The 19,158-nt window shown below is 40.8% G+C and overlaps 1 protein-coding gene across 3 annotated transcripts in view; it reads left to right on the top strand.

The window, feature by feature from the left end:
• Window positions 1-19,158, top strand: part of C7 (complement C7) — a 77,258-nt gene that overhangs the window by 53,931 nt on the left and 4,169 nt on the right. For all 3 annotated transcript variants that reach the window (XM_029216438.1, XM_029216437.1, XM_029216439.1), the window contains 6 exons: window positions 427-655; window positions 3,215-3,386; window positions 7,122-7,209; window positions 9,385-9,517; window positions 13,591-13,782; window positions 17,686-17,776. In XM_029216438.1, the coding sequence (XP_029072271.1) occupies window positions 427-655; window positions 3,215-3,386; window positions 7,122-7,209; window positions 9,385-9,517; window positions 13,591-13,782; window positions 17,686-17,776 (905 nt within the window). The remainder of the gene's footprint in view (window positions 1-426; window positions 656-3,214; window positions 3,387-7,121; window positions 7,210-9,384; window positions 9,518-13,590; window positions 13,783-17,685; window positions 17,777-19,158) is intronic.

Consider the following 19,158-nt stretch of genomic DNA (forward strand, 5'->3'; position numbering starts at 1 on the left):
CCATTAGAGAGATATGTTAAGTATCTCAGAGTCAGGATATTTAATCTCAAATTTAATTGCATTTGCTTCTTTACTGTAATTTAAGTGCATTTCCTTTTCTTCTATCCTCTGCAGGAGTGGAAATGTGTTGTCTTCAAAATAATCTTTCAGTAGCTAGAAAATGAACATCCTGTTGGTTTTTTAAAATTTTATGTATGCACACAAAATACAAAAAAATATTCCCTCCCTATCTGTTTCTAATTTTCCCTAGGTTTGTCTTGTAAAGGTAGTGAATTGCTTTCTCTTTTTATTTGAACAAGAAATAGTTGGAATTAAGATAAGAGTGGCTTTTGATTTTGTTTTAGTGGAGATTGAGCCAAAATGCTGAAAGGAAAATATTCTCGCTCCAAACCCTGATTACTGACCATGATGTCTTTATCTGTGTAGCTGACACCTTTGTATGAGCTGGTAAAGGAAGTACCCTGTGCCTCTGTGAAAAGGCTATACCTGAAACGGGCCATTGAGGAATATCTCGATGAATTTGACCCCTGTCATTGCCGGCCTTGTCAAAATGGTGGCATGGCCACTGTGAAGGGGACCCAGTGTGAGTGCCATTGCAAACCATACACGTTTGGTGTGGCGTGTGAACAAGGAGCCCTCGTAGGGGATCAAGCAGGTCAGTGTGCTGCATTCTCTCAAGTTATGCTGGACACAATGAAAAGGGAATTACCCTTTCCCTCTGGCCTCTGAGAGTGTGCTTCCTCGGGTATGGAGAAGGGGAAGTCTCATAAGGCTTTGAATTTGTCTCTCCCTCCCTATTCCACCTCCGGGTTGTAGCTACTGAGGTCGGGCCCTTTGCTATCTCTCTATTTTCCCATCTGAACTAACAGAACTGCCTTCTACTCTCCACTCTCCATTAGAACAGATTTATGCCTGAAACACCTTCCATCCTTCCATAGTCATCTCAGTAAGGTTTTTTCATAACTTAGGTCTACAGAGCTTGTGTCTGCACTGACTAACCTTTCTGGTGGCAAGCTATTGGAAACACCTCTACTTCTATTTTGTGTTATGTCCCACCAATCAATCATTCACAAATATTTGTTGAACATTGGCTGTGTGCTCAACAGTGCATTTGGTGTTTTAGGTATTTAGTATGTGAAGTTCAATTTATGAGTAGGCAAAGTATGAGATGATTTGTGTATATTTATTTTTATATTCATTTGTGTGTCTCTGTCCTCTAGAAAGCTTACTTCTTAAATTCGGAACTGTTTGATTCCTTTGTTTATTCCCACAGCCTGACATAGTGCTTGATTCATAAAGTCACTTAATATATGTTTGATAAATGAATAAGTACATGGCTAAACCACGGCTACTTATAGACAAGCATCAAGAAAGCATCCTTGCCTCCAAATGTCTCCCCAAGTGGCCTGTCCTGGTAAACTAAAATGCCACCACTGCGATTCATTCCTTTGAGGCTTAGATTTACAGCTATTTGATAAAATGGACGCTCCCCCTGCTGGTGAGGAGTGGAGTAGCAGTCATAATACCTCAAGCTCTTATTACCTACTATTAACATACTCAGGGGACTATATTATTAACTCGATTTCTAATTGTGGAAGAAAGGGTAAGGAAGATCATGGGAAAAATTATACAAATTATTTTAGTTTTTTTGTGTGTGATACTGAGGAGTGGCTGTGGAGGGAGTGGAGGGAAGAGGGATGTAGGTCACACAGTAGAAATAGCTTAGGAGCAGTAAACACACCCATCTATTATCAGAAGTAATGCTTTGGGGGAATAGTTCCTGAGATCAGTTTCTAACTAGGAAAGCAAAGCTCTTAGAATATGCTTCAAATTCTCTCTAATGTCCTCCAAGGAATATGATGGGAAAAATACTAAAACCTGTGAGCTGTGAACCAGCCCTGAGGTAGAAGATGGCCAGAGCAAGTTGAGGAGGTGCCTGTAGATTGAAGAAGGGTGCTGACAGGAGGTAGAAGCATTTTTCCTACTTACATATTTCCTCATCTTGTACAGCACCAGCCCTGGGGTTGGCAGCCTGGAGTACCCAGTAGACCAGGGGTCCCCAACCCCTGGGCCATGGACCAGTACCGGTCCATGGCCTGTTAGGAACCGGACTGCACAGCAGGAGGTGAGTGGCAGGCGAGGGAGCGAAGCTTCATCTGTATTTACAGCTGCTCCCCATAGCTCTCATTACCACCTGAGCTCTGCCTCCGGTCAGATCAGCAGCGGCATTAGATTCTCATGGGAGCACAAACCCTCACAGCATGAACTGTGCATGTGAGGGATCTAGGTTGTGCGCTCCTTATGATAATCTAACGCCTGATGATCTGAGGGGGAGCTGAGGGGGAGATGCTAGTGCTGGGGAGCAGCTGCAAATACAGATTATCATTAGCAGAGAGGTTCGACTACACAGAGACCATAATAAATCAATTGCTTGTAGACTCAGATCAAAACGCTATCAGTGAGTGGCAAGTGAGAACAAGCTCAGGGCTCCCACTGACTCTGCATTATGGTGAGTTGTATAATTATTTCATTATATATTACAATGTAATAATAATAGAAATAAAGTGCACAATAAATGTGATGCTCTTGAATCATCCCAAAACCGTCCCCTCCTCCCCAGTCCATGGAAACATTGTCTTCCATGAAACCGGTCCCTGGTGCCAAAAAGGTTGGGGACCACTGCAATAGACTATGCTCTTCTCATGCCCAATCACTGCTTTAACATTAGGAACTTATTTGCCTTACTAAGAGACTGTGGGGTGATAAAAAGAGCCTGGACTCATCCATAAGACCAGGTTACAGTCTGGATATGGTTCTTGCCCACCAGTACAGCATTGTGCATATCATTTAACCACTTTGTCTTGGATTCCACACCTATCAAATGAGAATGTTAACAGACCTCTTGGTCACCTCCATTTGTTCTTGTAAGAAGTAAATGAATGATAAAATGCATGTGAAAGTGCTTTGAAACCGTTGTAAAATAATAAATTTAAGGTAGTATTGCAAGAAGTTCGTTAATGCGGCCTTAATACGGGCAATCCTAGTCAGTGTGCAGAGACAGTCTGGCCACTGTGGAGACCTCAGTGAACAGAGTGAAGGTAATAAACCCCAGATCGTCCCCTCCCCCAATAACCACATAGTAGGAAGCTTAGCTCACTGAACTCTGAAATCTTCCTCTCCAAGTATCTCTGAACCATGTCTCTCTTATTTACAGGAGGGGTTGATGGAGGGTGGAGCTGCTGGTCCTCTTGGGGCCCCTGTGTTCAAGGGAAGAAAACAAGGAGCCGAGAATGCAATAACCCACCTCCCAGTGAGGGTGGGAAATCCTGCATTGGAGAAATGTCAGAAACCAGACAATGCGAAGACCAGGAGTTGGAGCATTTGCGGTAATAGAGACCAGACCTCCTGGCAATTATGTAAAACTCAGTGCCCTCTGCAGTAAGCACGGAATACATGATTGCTGCTATTGAAAGATTTAAACCTTAAATGGTGATTTTTATCAGGGAGTGCTGTGCTCTTAGCATTGGGGTCAGTTGAAGGAGAGGCATATTGTGGCCAATTTGCACTTGTGTGCTTCAAGCTTTCCTGACGCAGGTGTTACAGAAGGCTGGGGAACTGGAAAGCAGTCTGGCTCAGTGGATGCGAGCAGCAGCTTTGGCATCAGGCAGACCTGCCACCTACTTGCTCTGTGAACTTGGGCAAGTTAGGATAAAAATAGTAGATACAATGATAATAGGATATTGCCTGAGATTAAGAATATAAAGTGATTTGTACTGTGCCTGGCATATAGTAGGCATTCACTAATAGTTGCATTATTTTTCAGATATACCACTCCCTTTTTTTTTTTTTTTTTTTGCGGTATGCGGGCCTCTCACTGCTGTGGCCTCTCCCATTGCGGAGCACAGGCTCTGGACGCGCAGGCTCAGCGGCCATGACTCACGGGCCCAGCCGCTCCACGGCATGTGGGATCTTCCAGGTCAGGGGCACGAACCCGTGTCCCCTGCATCGGCAGGCGGACTCTCAACCACTGCGCCACCAGGGAAGCCCCCACTCCCTCTTATTTATTTACTTTGGACTAAGCATGAAGCATACATTTGAGACAGCAAACATCTTCACTGATTAGCCCAGGTGTCTGATACTAACTTCCTGTTTGCCAGGACCTTGCAAAAGCTATCTTCAAAAATGCTTCATTGCTGGACTTCCCTGGTTGTCCAGTGGTTGAGAATCCGCCTTCCAATGCAGGGGATTGCGGGTTCAATCCCTGGTCGGCAACTAAGATCCCACATGCCACAGGGCAACTAAGACCCGACGCAGCCAAAAATCAATCAATTAATCAATATTAAAAAAAAAAAGCTTCGTTGCTGAATCATACCCCTGGGTTAGAGTTGTTTATGCCACACCCCACTCTTTAATACTGTCCTTATTAACCTCTTCTGGTCAGGTATTGGCAAAAATTCTAGAAAGATAATTTGAAGGTCAAGTGAGTTGAGGAAATATGTAAGATGATTGGGTATCTGGTATTAGCATAGGGAGGTGAGATGCCTTATTCCTTGGGTGCTTTGTAATCCAACAATAACCAATATCTCTTGGCTGAGGAAGCTGGCAAACGTATGGGATTCTGGTAGGAGGGACCAGAGAAGCTCATCAAGATTAGGAGCCCGGGCTTGCCTGGTGGCGCAGTGGTTGAGAGTCCGCCTGCCGATGCAGGGGACACGGGTTCGTGCCCCGGTCCGGGAAGATCCCACATGCCACGGAGCGGCTGGGCCCATGAGCCATGGCCGCTGAGCCTGCGCGTCCGGAGCCTGTGCTCCGCAACGGGAGAGGCCACAACAGTGAGAGGCCCGCGTACCGCAAAAAATAAAAAGAAAAGATTAGGAGCCCGACTACTGGAGACGAGAGAGGACAAGCCCTGCACACACTCTGATCTTGTCAGAAACCCCACCCTTGGACTGTTGTTATAAACCCCCTCATCAAATCCTCTGGCAGGGAGTGGGGGGACACACATAGTTTTTCAAGGCAGGAGCCCGCTGTGTCCCCCTTTGCCTGGCAAAGTACAAAAGCTATCCTTTTCTACTTCACCCAGAACTCTGTCTCTGAGATTTGATTCGGCGTTGGTGTACAGAGATGCCGAGATTCTGGCATCATAATCATGATAACAATGACATCTATCATTAAACAGTGATTTTCAGCAGTGCCTCTGAGGTCACTCTACACCAGTATTATCTCCACTCCAGAAACAGGAAATCTGAGGGGAAGCCTTACAAATAGCCTGTGAATGTTGCCGCCTTCCGAGCTGAGTTCCTTATATTCTTGCCACACACTGAGGAAACTCAGATGTGAAGTATAAGCATAATTTTCCTTTTTGTACTAAGGAAGAAGAGGATATTTCCTCTCCTCTGAGCGCCAAGAAGAGTGAGAATTCTCTCAGTGCTTCCCTTAGGATGCTGCTGTCCATCCAGCTTTATGTCTACAGGCAGAGGAAATACGCCCACGGAGGGAGAGGTCTCCTCAGAGACCCTCATATTCCCAGAGATCTGTGCTCTTGAAGGCAACATTCTCCTCCTACCAGAGTCTCATATGTTTGCCAGCTTCCTCAGCCAAGAGATATTGGTTATTGTTGGATTACAAAGCACCCAAGGAATAAGGCATCTCACCTCCCTATGCTAATACCAGATACCCAATCATGTTACACATTTCCTCAACTCGACATTCAAATTATCTTTCTAGAATTTTTGCCAATACCTGATCAGAAAAGGTTAATAAGCAGAGTATTAAAGAGTGGGGTGTGGCATAAAGAACTCTAACCCAGGGGTATGATTCAGCAATGAAACATTAAAAAAATTTTTTAAAAAACATTTATTTTTAAGTTTTATTTATTTAATTTATCCTTGTTGCACCAGGTCTTAGTTGCAGTGTGTGTGCTCCTTAGTTGCAGCATGTAGGATCTAGTTCCCTGACCAGGGATGAAACCCAAGTCCCCTGCGTTGGAGGGTGAATTCTTAACCACTCTACCACCAGGGAGGTCTCTCTGGTCCCTTTAATCTTGCCTCAGGTGGTTACTTGGATGCTTCTCCCTTGATTAGCAACTGTTCAAACCTGCCCTTTGGAACTCAGGGAAGGTCATGGAGGCTGGAGTCTTGCCTACAAGAAATGGGGAACGAAAAAGGCCTCTGTGCCTTGGAGTCCCACAGGGCCCTGCTCGGTTTCAATTACTGTGAGCTCCCCTAGAGATTGCCTTGTGAGAGGTAGAAATAGCATGATTTTAGGAGCTTAACTAGACATGAATCCAGCCCTGGTATTTTTTACTCTATAACCTTGGACAAGTTATTCAAACTTCCTGAGCCTTTCTCCACCTATCTCATGGGGTTACTGTGAGTGTGAATTGAGCTGAGGCACATTTGTTGAACATCTGTCAAGATGCCTAGCACATGGGCTTCCCTGGTGGCGCAGTGGTTGAGAGTCCGCCTGCCAATGCGGGGGACGCGGGTTCGTGCCCCGGTCCGGGAGGATCCCACATGCTGCAGAGCGGCTGGGCCCGTGAGCCATGGCCGCTGAGCCTGCACGTCCGGATCCTGTGCTCCGCAACAGGTAGAGGCCACGACAGTGAGAGGCCCGCATACCGGAAAAAAAAAAAAAAAAAGATGCCTAGCACATAGTAAGCACTCAGTCAAAAATAGTTATTATTTTGTGTTACCTCTCGCAGGATCACAAACTTGAATTACCTTATTTTCAATACAGAATTAATTTTGTATTAAAGGTATTTAAGAACCAAATAGCAGGAGAAAAAGTGGGTGTGAGACAGGTGACCTCTAGGTATCCCATAAATCATATGTGTTGTCCAATGGCTTTATTTCTTTTTCTTTTCTTTGTTTGTTTTCCATACTACTGATCTGGTAGTTATCTTTTGGAAGCGTGAGTTGATATTTGTGTTTTCTATCATGGGATGTGATCAGATATTTTATTCTGAGAATGACAAAAAGATCACATCACAGAGCAGTGTCCACTACTTACTTGATGGAGTCCCTTCAGATGCAAATGAAAAATTCACTGTGCTGTAAAATATTTGTTAGACTGTGGAAAGTCCATCATGTTAATTATGTTTTCTTTCCTTTTCCTTTCAGATTGCTTGAACCACATTGTTTTCCTTTGTCTTTGGTTCCAACAGAATTCTGTCCATCACCTCCTGCCTTGAAAGACGGATATGTTCAAGTTGGTTATAAAAGATACTTTTTTCCTTTACATACACTGTTCATTCCAAGTTCTAGCTCTCTACTGATGTCATAATCTATTTCCTCCTTCCATGATGAAACAGTGCTAAAAACATTTTATGTGTACGTTTTAGTTTAGCAGTGAGGGTTTTAGTTTGTGAGTTTTCTTCTTTGGCCCAAGGGGGTTAGAATTCTTCAGGAGGTAATATATCTCCTGTGGTAAAGGAAATATCGCCACCCAATGAATTAGAAATGTAATCATGCCAGAGGGTAGCTAAACATTTCCATTCTGAACACAAAAGTAGGGATCTATAAGCAAGTTTTTCAGCATAGAGAACTTACCTGGTTCTTTTCACTGCAAGGAGTCTTTTTAAATTTTTCATAAATACAAGGGTTGGGGTAAAGCATTAGGTTTATTCCAGGGGCCAGTAAGACATTTAGCCAGTGTCTGGTGAGATATGGGTCATTGTATTATACTTGAGCAATTTTCTTGTTCAGGAAGGAACACAAGTCATCTGCCATTTGTCATTCTGGGAAATTAATATGGCTTTGGGGCCATATTAATTCGTGTGCTCTCCTCACTACTTCTTACGATGAGGCTTTGGCTCCAAACATCAGGAAGTATCTCTTCATGGTACATAGGAGCTATTGTTCATCAGGATTTTCTCAATGCCACCAGCCTTGGTTTCTCCGTGAAGAATTTGCCTCTCAAATGCCAGACCCTTGAACATATGCTCACTGAGTGTTTGCTGAAATTTCCCCTAATGTAGGTACTGTTGGGAGATGTGTATGTGTGTGTGTATGGAGAGAGAGAGAAAGCGAACCTAGACTCTCTAACACTCATATTGTCCCACCACAATCCATGAAGTTCCTGAAGGAAATATGCTTATAGAATGAGGCCAGGCAGACTCATAGACTTCAGCAAACCACGAAGCTGCTGTCTTCAACTGTAGTGCATGTGGTGTCCTGTAAGGAGCTGGGGGTTCCAAACACTGTCCCGTGGACTGGCTACATCATAGGCACCCAGGAAACTTAACAATAGATTGCTGCTTGCCCATTGTTCTTTTTTTTTTCTCATTTTGTAAGTTTAGTGTAGAGCCTGAGAGTTTTGTTTTGTTTTTTTTAATTGTTACTAATGGTTTTGACAGAGACGGCCAGGTTTAGACACTGTTGAGTTAGACTTTCTCATATAGAAGTCCCTTCTGTAAGGCAGTGGAAGGCCTAGGGGCTAGAACCAAGGCAAATCAAATATCTTTCCCCATTTTCTTCAAATCACAATGCCAATCTGGGTGCTCTTTTTCCTACCAACTCTCATGATGGAGCCAGACTGGACCAGGAAGAGCAAGACTGTCTGTGAGAAGAAGGCGCCACAGAATTTTATTCTATTGCCTACAGCAGAGCTGGTCCAGCTCCACGCCCTCTCCCAGACCAGTTTTCTTCCCCATCTTCTTGAGTAGCCGAGAGCTAGATGGATAAGGAAAGGAACCAAGAGAGACACCAAACAAGAATGATGACTCCCTCAAGGCTCAGACTTCAGATTCTTCCTTGCTTCACAATGAAATCTCACCTCCTGGCATCATAGGCTAATGGCATGTCCTTGAATCTGACTCAGCCTCAGCATCACTTCCCTTACAGGATGGGGCTGGGGAGGGTAGTGGGTGAAGATCTACATCATGCTTCCCCTGAAAGTCATCAATGGGAACCTCAAACTTTCGTGAACATGTTGATAGGACATTTGAACATTTCTGCCTGTTCATAATGACATTGGGCAGTATTGCCAATGGACAGCCCATAACACCTCACTAGGAAGAGCTGACTGACGAGGACATTTCCAAAATCCGATGCTTTCCTGAAAGTATAATAGAAGTTACTTGAGCAGTGACCACTAAAGTAATTTCAGTAAAATATTTAGTATAATGCTTGGTTTTGGGGAGCTGCCAATAAATTATAGTACAGTGGCATTAATAGCTTTATTTCAATTAATAGTGGTACCAGTGTTTTGGCTAGACTCTACAGGAAAAAATAATTTTACAGACAATTTTCAAAATGAGTTATTTGAATGTAGGTTGCCTGATGATTAAAGAAGTCATGATTTATAGGCTGAATATATCTAAAGAAACATTTTGTTAATGCAAAAGAGATAGTCTTCCTCTCTCCATCTTTTATTTCTGTTTAGGATGAAGGTGCCATGTTTCCTGTTGGGAAAAACATAGTGTATACTTGCAATGAAGGATACTCTCTTGCTGGAGACCCTGTTGCCAGATGTGGAGAAAATTTACAGTGGCTTGTTGGGAAAATGCATTGTCAGAGTGAGTGGCCTTGATTATAGTATATAATTTAAGATGAAAGAATAGTGTGGAAAGGAATAAATCAGGATATATAACTGCTTACCATATGCCCATGTCTTGATCTCCTTTTCCTGAAAGGCTTATATGATCCTGTCCAAATTTCAGGAATATCTTGAAAAACCCCTCAGCTTTCTCTAGTTTTTAGTGCTCCTGTTAGGTGAGGCACATTTTATTGCAATTGTAAATTTTCTGGTGCAAATTAGAATAGGTCAGGGAGCTCAGTTCTGGTTAAGACCATCAGGATATTCTTTAGAGTTTAATTAGCAGGGATTTACCCAATCTACTTCTTTAATGCTTTTGATCCTATTTTGTTTAGATGTAGGCATCTGAGTAAGTGCTTCTGCATGTTGTATCACCCTAACGCTATTTTCTGGTTTCTGTCTCAGCTGTGCTACAATATAAGATTCTTCAGCAGATGGATAGACAGCACTACAGGGATGTATTTATCCTATATCAGTTGGTCTAGGCTATGTGAGGAAAGTCCTAGTGCACACAGGTACATTTTATTCTCTTGAGTACATACATATTAGTAAAAGTTCTGAGTTGTCAGGTATACATACATTTAGAGTTAGTAGATGCTACCAGTCTTCCAAGTGATTGTACCAATATACATCCTGGACAGAATCTGAGAAGTCAAGATTGCTCTGTATCCTCACCTACACTTGATATTGTCTATCTTAATTTTTTTTTTTTAGCTATACTGGTGAGTGTGTAGCAATATCTTATTTTTCAATTTGTATTTTTAAATTTGTATTTCTTCTGATGACTAATGATGTTAAGCCTGTTTTCATATATTTATTGGGTATTTGGATACTTTTTTTGGTGAAGTGGCTGTCTAATCTTTTGGGCATTTTTTCTGTTGGTTTGTTAGTCTTTTTCTTACTGATTTGTAAAGGTCTCCTCTTGTTCTCTCTCTTTCTGTCTGTCTCTCTGCCCTAGAGTCCTTGGGAATAAATAAACTATCAATATTGCCGAAATAGAATATAAATATTCCCTAGCTAAGAGTATTAAAGCCAAACTTTAGTTCTTTTAAAAGATTAATAAGACATTTCTGCTTGAAGAGCTTCTTTTTCTTTATTGTGTATCTACTGGTGAAAGGTTGTCCCAGTATTTGTTCATCTAAAACGTTTTTATTTTATCTTTACTTTTGAAGGATAGTTTTACCGGATAAGGAATTCTAAGTTAGAAGTTATTTTCTTTAAAACCTTTAAAGATTTTATTACATTGCCTTCTGACTTCATTGTTTTTTAGTGAGAAGTCAACTTTCAAGTTTATTGTTTCTCCTTTGAAAATTGTATTTTTTTGGTCTGGCTGCTTTTAAGATTTTTTTTTTTTCTTTTCCAGAAGCAACTCTGCTCCGATGTGCCTAGGTGTGATTTTCTTTGTCTTTGTCCTGGTTGATCTTCAAAGCACTCTTGAACCTGTGCTTTAATGTCTTTTGTCAGTTTTAGAAAATTCTTCACCTTTGTCCTCAAATACTGCTCTGTCTCATTCTTGCTCAAGTCTCCTCATGAGACACAAATTATACATTTTTTAGAATGTATATACATATACATATGTGTGTGTGTGTGTGTGTGTGTGTGTGTGTGTGTATATATATATATATATATATTTCTTTGTTTTGTTTTGGTTTTTTTTGCCATGCCCTGTGTCTTGCAGGATCTTAGTTCCCCAACCAGGGATCGAACCCAGGCCCAAGACAGTGAAAGTACCGAGTCCTAACCACTGGATTGCCAGGGAATTCCCTACATTTCTTTGTTTTACATCAATTTTTCTCTCTCTGTTTCATTTTAAATATTTTCTATTGATCTATATTCCAGTTTATTAATTCTCTTTACAGTTGTGACAACCTGCTTTCAAGAACTCTACTGAGTTCTTTTTTTTTTTTTAATTAATTTATTTTATTTGTTTCTCTTTGACTGCGTTGGGTCTTCATTGTTGTGTGCAGGCTTTCTCTAGCTGCAGCAAGCAGGGGCTACTCTTCCTTGAGTGGGCTTCTCATTGTGGTGGCTTCTCTTGTTGCGGAGCATGGGCTCTAGGCATGTGGGCTTCAGTAGTTGTGGCACATGCGCTCAGTAGCTGTGACTCGCAGGCTCTAGAGCGCAGGCTCAGCAGTTGTGGTGCATGGGCTTAGTTGCTCCACGGCATGTGGGATCTTCCTGGACCAGGGTTCGAGCCCATGTCCCCTGCATTGGCAGGCGGATTCTTAACCACTGCGCCACCAGGGAAGCCCGTCTACTGAGTTCTTAATTTCATTTTCCAATTCTAGATATTCCATTTGTCTACTTTTCTATACTTTCTAATTCTTTGTTGATAATCTCCATCTTCTAATTTCATTTTTCCAACATATTAATCATAGTTATTTCATGGTCCATGTCTGTTAACCCCATCATCTGGATCTGCTGTAGATGTTTCTATTGTGGTTTTTTTTTTTTGCGGTACGTGGGCCTCTCACTGTTGTGGCCTCTCCCGTTACGGAGCACAGGCTCCGGACCGCAGGCTGAGCGGCCATGGCTCACGGGCCCAGCCGCTCCGCGGCATGTGGGGTCTTCCCGGACCAGGGCACGAACCCGTGTCCTCTGTATTGGCAGGCGGACTCTCAACCACTGTGCCACCAGGGAAGCCCCTCTATTGTATTTTTGAATGTTAGATTAGTTTTGGTTGAATGCCAGATTTATATGTAAAAAAAAATACATATGGATGGTATTATCTTCCTCTAGAAAAGATTTAGGTTTGTTTCTGGCAAGAACAAGGCTTGTTTATGTCTGCTTTACCTTTATCTTAGGTTGTATCCATTAAGGGATCATAAGGGAAAGTATGGGATTTCTACTGAGGCTCCTCCTTTGTAACAGGACTGGACTCTAATTTTTGGTCTCCTAGCCCTGTGAGACTGCTAAAAACTCTATGCAGCTATTCAGCCTCTGAGTTGCAGCTTTCTCCTTAGTTTAGCAGCCCTTCAGCACATTAAAAAAAAAATGTTTTTTTTTTCAAATTTACAAATAACCTCAAGGACAGAAGCATTACCAAACGTTGTAATCACTACTTTAGATTTCCCTTTTTCTAGAGTCTTGGGCCTTCAAATTTCCATTGCTCTGATTGTTGTCTGTTGCTCTCAGAAATACTTTTTCTAACTTTGTACAGCCTTTCTATATGTCTTAGTGGGAGCATTCATGTGAAACCAGCAAATGTGTCATGGCCAGAAATAAACAAATCTGAAGCTAAATTATTAGCTTTTTGAAGGCAGATTATGTGACTAGTGTTTTGTGTCCCTAGTAGCACACAGCATATTTGGCAAAATATAGACACTCAATAAATGCTGATTTTGAATGAATGAATGGATTGTCTGATTAAAATGGTGCAGAAATAAAGCAGTACTTTGTAGAATATTGTCCAAAGTCCACTAGAGAGATTGGCAAGATTTTTTTTTTTTAATCATGAATTCTGACTCACCTTCCATGACTATGCATGTTTCTCATTCTTCTCCTTGTTGTTTTTTCAAGTAGAAGATTTGAGCTAATGAATGTGATGGAATAAGAAAAGATAGAACTGGGAAACCGAAAATGATTTAACACTTTTATGGTTGCAAGGTTAAAGGTGGTTCTTTAAAGATTTCAGATAGCAAAATATCTAATTGGGTACATGCTAATGATATGCAAATGAACACAGCTCTTGGGAAATTTCTGGTGGGACTTCACCAGACAAGAAGTAGCAGCTATAAAAAGTCTGGTTTTAACAGCAGGCTGGACTTCAGGACTCCAAAAGGCTTATTCATTTTAAGTTGTCACATGGCTTTGAGGGCAGGGGTGAGAGAATGGGAACTGTTTTGGCCTTCAGTCATTCATGTCATTAACATGCCAGGCATGTTGGGATATGTCTTTCAGGGCATCCTAAGAGTGAACTCACCTCTTCCTCCTTGTCCTCTAATTAGAAAAAGCAGAGCAAGTGTATCAGCACCATTCAAGGCTGTCACTTTTCTTTTAAAAGATGGTTTAGGAAAGCAGTGACCCTTGTATTCTTCTCTCTTTTCTCTCTAGAAATTGCTTGCGTTCTACCTGCACTGATGGATGGCATACAGAGTCATCCCCACAAACCTTTCTACACCGTTGGTGAGAAGGTGACCTTTTCCTGTTCAGGTGGCAGGTCCTTAGAAGGTCCTTCGACATTTCTCTGCGGATCCAGCCTTAAGTGGAGCCCTGAGATGAAGAACGTCCAGTGTGTGCAAAAAGGTGAGTGACTCTTGGGTCTGTCCAAGGACACGTACACTCAGGGAATGAGAGTCCTTGCGGCAGTTCTGCAAGGCACTGAACCTCCATAACGGAGTCACTCCCTCCATCCTTGCCCTGCTACAAGAAGGAGGTCAGTTCACAGAGTGGGTAACAGACTTTTTTGCACATGGCACAGATAGACTCACAGAATTCAAGGAAAGGCAAGAATAGCCCTGATGATTCTGAAATTTTAACTTAAATCCTTCATATCAAAGATTAGCTTTATATTTGTTAAGGTGCCAAGAAAATAAAGAATTTCTAAAAGCTGATTTCTGGTTTTCTCCTGATTTTTAAAAATGTACTTTTATGAAGTATAGAGTTGAGATCATAATTTATATAAAATTCTGTATGTTTCATTTTTGGGCTCTTAGAGTTTATTAGTGGTATTGAAATTGAAAATATAAAAGCACTTACATATAACCCTGCAAAGCAGAGTTATTGAAGGAAAAGTAGTGTGGTTTGTGAAGTTGTTCTTATAGGTAGAAATCCAAATATCCAGTATTTTGAACACATGGCAAATTAAAATAGTTTTTAAAAAAATTTTTTATTGGAGTATAGTTGATTTACAATGTTGTGTTAGCTTCGGGTGTACAGCAAAGTGAATCAGTTATACATATACATATACCCACTCTTTTTTGGATTCTTTTCCCATATAAGCCATTACAGAGTATTGAGTAGAGTTCCCGGTGCTGTACAGTAGGTCCTTATTTGTTATCTATTTTATACATAGTAGTGTGTACATGTCAATCCCAATCTCCCAATTTATCCCTCTGCCCCCTTTCCCCCTGATAACCGTAAGTTTGTTTTCTACATCTGTGACTCTATTTCTGTTTTGTAAATAAGTCCATTGGTATAAAATGGTCTTTTAAGAAGCTAAGGCAGGAAGAGATTTAGAAAGCCAAACTATTTCTTTTAGAGATACTTAAAATGGGATAGATTTGTTTTCAGAATAACCTCCTCTTTCTTTACATTTCTTTTAAGAAATGGAAAATATTATGTTTGTAACAATTAAAAACAAGAGGAAAATCACACTTGCATTCTATTTTATATGATATTCTTATTTCTTGAGTATATAATTTTTAATTCGATGCTGAAATTTGTCTTCTATGGTGAAGATGAAGTAGTTGATTCCATGAATAGTAATATTAGGTGAATTAGATCTTCACAATTGAAAAGAGAGCACTCTGTGACTGATTGTGTTAAATAGATCACAGAGGACAGAATGGGAGGGCTGCGTGTCCAGTGGAATGTCTGTCCTGCCTGTTCTCACATGTTCTGTAGCTGTCAGAGCAGAGACAGCTGCTTTGTTTTCTACATGCACTGAGGTATAACTATGAGTTTATTTGGGATAAAGTAATGGACCTGTACCAATAATGCTAAAATTAAGGAGAACAATGTACAGTTGATGAGGTTGCTCTTTTCTTCCAAATGAGATTATATACTTTATATACTTGTTTTTTTCTGAAATGTCTCTTTCAGTCACTTTATAACACATTTGGCATGAATTTTCTCCCACTCAGTAGCAAATCCTATTAAGGTTTTAATTAAGGGTGTTTTTCAGATCTGTGTGTTTTTCAGAAGACTTAGATAACAATACTAACTACCCTTAAAATAAGCCTATAACAAACCAAAAGTTCCAGGTTTGTCAGCCTCCAGAGTTTTAAAATACCTGATGTACAAGTATTTAGTCTTTTTTATATTGTGGTAAAATATACACAACGTACAATTTACCATTTAAAAATGTGCAATTCAGTAGCATTAAGTACATTCCCATTATTGTTCAACCATCACTGTCACCCGTCTCCAGAGCTTTTCCATCTTCCCAAACTGAAACTCTGTATCCATTAAACACTAGCCCGTTATTTATCCGCACCCGCATCAGTACTCAGTCTTGATGGGAAGATATTTGATTTTAAAATAGTAAACGTACATACTGTAGGTGGGTCCTAAGAGTGTGTTTACTTGGGTTAGTCAAGCCATGAAGATAACAAAGCTATATTCTTTTTAAATGCAAAAGTCTTTGGTGTAGGTAATTCTACAAGCGATTTTCCGCAAAGAAATTATAATAACTTTTAGAAAATATTTAAAATCTGAAATTCTATCCTTATGAACGGTTAGCAAATAAACTGCTAATAATAATACAGAACTAATGTGCATGGCTTAATCACTGAACTTCAGTTTTGATCCATTTAGATCAGACTTTCCCAACCCCAGCACTACTGGAATTTGAGCCCTGATAATTCTTTGTTGTGGGAGCCTGTCCTGTGCCTTATCAGATGTTTGGCAGAATCCCTGGTCTCTGCTCACTAGATGCCAGTAGCGTCTCACAGGGGTGACAACCAAAAATGTCTGTTGACATTGCCAAATGTCCCCAGGGGCAAACATTTGCCCCTGGTTGAGAAGCATTGATCTAGATAATACCATTAAAATATTTTATTTTGGAATTACTTAGGATTTCAGAAAATTTGCAAGTATAGTTTCCATATACCCTTTACCCATCTTCCCATAATATTAACACCTTACATACCTTGACACAATTTAGTTGGTCAAAACCAAGATATTAATATTAAATAGTACCATACTATTGACTACCCTACAGACTCTATTCATACATCACAGTTTTTCCACCGATATCCCTTTCATGGTCTAGGATCCAATTCAGGATACTACGTTGCATTTAAGATAATACCATTTCAAATTGGGCGATTGGGATTGACATGTATACACTGATATGTATGAAATTGATGACTAACAAGCACCTGCTGTGTAAAAAAAAATAAAAGATAATACCATTTCAAAGAAAAATGTTTAAAGAATAAGTACTTGCTAGAGACCTTGCTGGACACGGCAGGCATACTTCACCTTGCTACCATTTTCACAAGTTTATGCCTTCCTTGTTCATGAGATTTTCCTGTCATGTCTAAAGCTCTTACGTTTTCCGAAGTAAGGAAGTATTCCATAGTTTGTGCACCCATGAAAACACATCCTTCAGACAAATGACCTTTATAGATATATCCAGCAGGTAGCTAGTTTTATGATGCAAAAGTGTATGCCACTGAATTCCATTGTAATGAGGCTGGCAGGAGGTGGAAATTGCAGGGTGGTGTAGACTGCTCACATTGTAAGCAGGCATAGCCTAGGCCGCGGCAGATTATGCTCTTGTAAGTTGGACCGAAGTGTTTTCCTGTCAAAGCTGGAATGATGATTGGCTTTCTATCGGTTTGTAGGAAACATAAAATAAAGGAAAGGATTTCATTAATGTAAGTACCTCCAGACATTCAGTCACTGTTGAGGGGAGACCACTTGGACATTTACATGTAAGAGGTTATTATAGTTGTCCTTGAGGTACTGAGAGTTCTTCTTGTATAGGTCAAGTGAGCGTATGCTTTCTGTCTCATTATAGGCGCACTGGGCAAAATACGTCCACATAACAAACAGCTTTTAAACCCCCATGTACTTGATGAAAGGGAGCCTACTCTATGGGCCTTCAATTCAGACAAACATGGACTTCAGTCCTGGCTTGGCCAATTTGTTAACTAGCATGAATTTCCTAACTTTTCTGTCTCTTAGTTTCCTCATCTCTTAAACGGGCACTTATTAAGGGGATTAAATATCACAATGTATAAAAAGGGCAGGGCCAAGAGTAAATGCTCAAGAAATGGTAGCTATTATGACCAATGAAATTGGGTGGTCCTAGGAATGCTCTAGCTCTTGTAAAATGCTTTATAGCTTTATTTTTTACTGTACAAACTTGTTGCAGTTGAGAATATTACAGAGCCTGGTTCAACAATTAAAATAATACCTTGTTTGCTATGAAGAAGCTTTTCACCTAATAATTGCCTCTCCATTATCGTTTTCTTTTAGATGCCCCTTTGGCACCGGAAGTGCCTGAATGTCAGCGCTGGGAGAAACTGCAGAATTCAAGATGTGTTTGTAAAATGCCTTATGAATGTGGGTAAGCTCTGTCTTCTTCTCTGTTTTATTTAAAATAGATGGGATGATTTCTTAATGCCATTTGAAGCAACGTGGATGGACCTAGAGATTGTCATACTAACTGAAGTCAGTCAGACAGAGAAAGACAAATATCGTATGATATCACTTATATGCGGAATCTTAAAAAAAAAATTGATACAAATGAACTTATCTACAAAATAGAAACAGACTCACGGACTTAGAGAACGAACTTATGGTTACCGGGGGGAAAGGGTGCAGAGGATGGACAGTTAGGGAGTTTGGGATTGACATGTACACACTGCTATATTTAAAATAGGTAACCAACAAGGACCTACTGCATAGCACAGGGAACTCCGCTCAGTATTATGTAACAACCTAAATGGGAAAAGAATTTGAAAAAGAATAGATACATGTATATGTATAACTGAATCACTTTGCTGTACAACTGAAACTAACGCAACATTGTTAATAAACTATACTCCAATATAAAAGAAAAAGTTAACAAATAATAATTAAATTAAAAAAATAGATGGGATGATTTCTTAGATGCTAGTCTCTGTTAGCTCAAAGGTGTTACTTACCATGGGTTAAGGGTCTTTGCATTTCAGTCCAGTCCATTTGCTGCTTGTTATTTGCCTGGGTCACCAGGGCTGACCATTGGTGGTGTTAGGCAGTGTTCTAATCTGGGTGGTGAGAAAGGCTGAAGGACTGCTTGAGACCGCTTGCTCCCTGCATAAAATCGGGCAAAATGACAAAACCGTCACCTGAGGATTTAGAGCTTGAGGAGATTGGGGCTGAAATTCCCATGAGACATAAACTCTTAAAGATACCAAGAGAAACAAAAGCAGCCGCTTTTCTGATTCTTGAAATATGTTTATTTCTAGATTTGCATTCTAAGAACACCACCGCACTTGAAATCACTCCACTGTAGAAAGATATCTGGAGTAATTACTGGTTGTTGGATACAGAGGGCATGATTAAATTGAGACAAGAGGAGGTTTACTGGTGGGACTATTTACAGAAATGTGGACAGAGTAAAGAAAACTGCAAGCCACGGGGCAGTACCCCTGGACTGGTAGCAGCTCGGGTTTATAGTATCTCAGTGCCCAAGCCAGAAGGTGTGAGAGAGGAGCACTTATGAAAACCTGTTGACAGAGCGCTAGTTGAGGAAGAGCTGAGTCCCTCATTTGGGGACCTCAGAGATCTCCAGCAGTGAGCCAGGGAAATAAAACCCCCCATTGTACCCTCTTCTCTCCCTCCAATCTCTTGCTAGACTCCCCCATTGATCAAACACCCCTGAAGCTAGAGGACAAGGAAGTCTGTTGATGTGGTCCATACGTGTCAGCCTCCCAGGCAGGGTGGAGAAGAGTGGAGGGTGAATCT

The sequence above is a fragment of the Monodon monoceros genome, unplaced genomic scaffold (assembly GCF_005190385.1).
Source record: "Monodon monoceros isolate NGI ecotype Baffin Bay Population unplaced genomic scaffold, NGI_Narwhal_1 Super_Scaffold_12, whole genome shotgun sequence".
NCBI lineage: Eukaryota > Metazoa > Chordata > Mammalia > Artiodactyla > Monodontidae > Monodon > Monodon monoceros.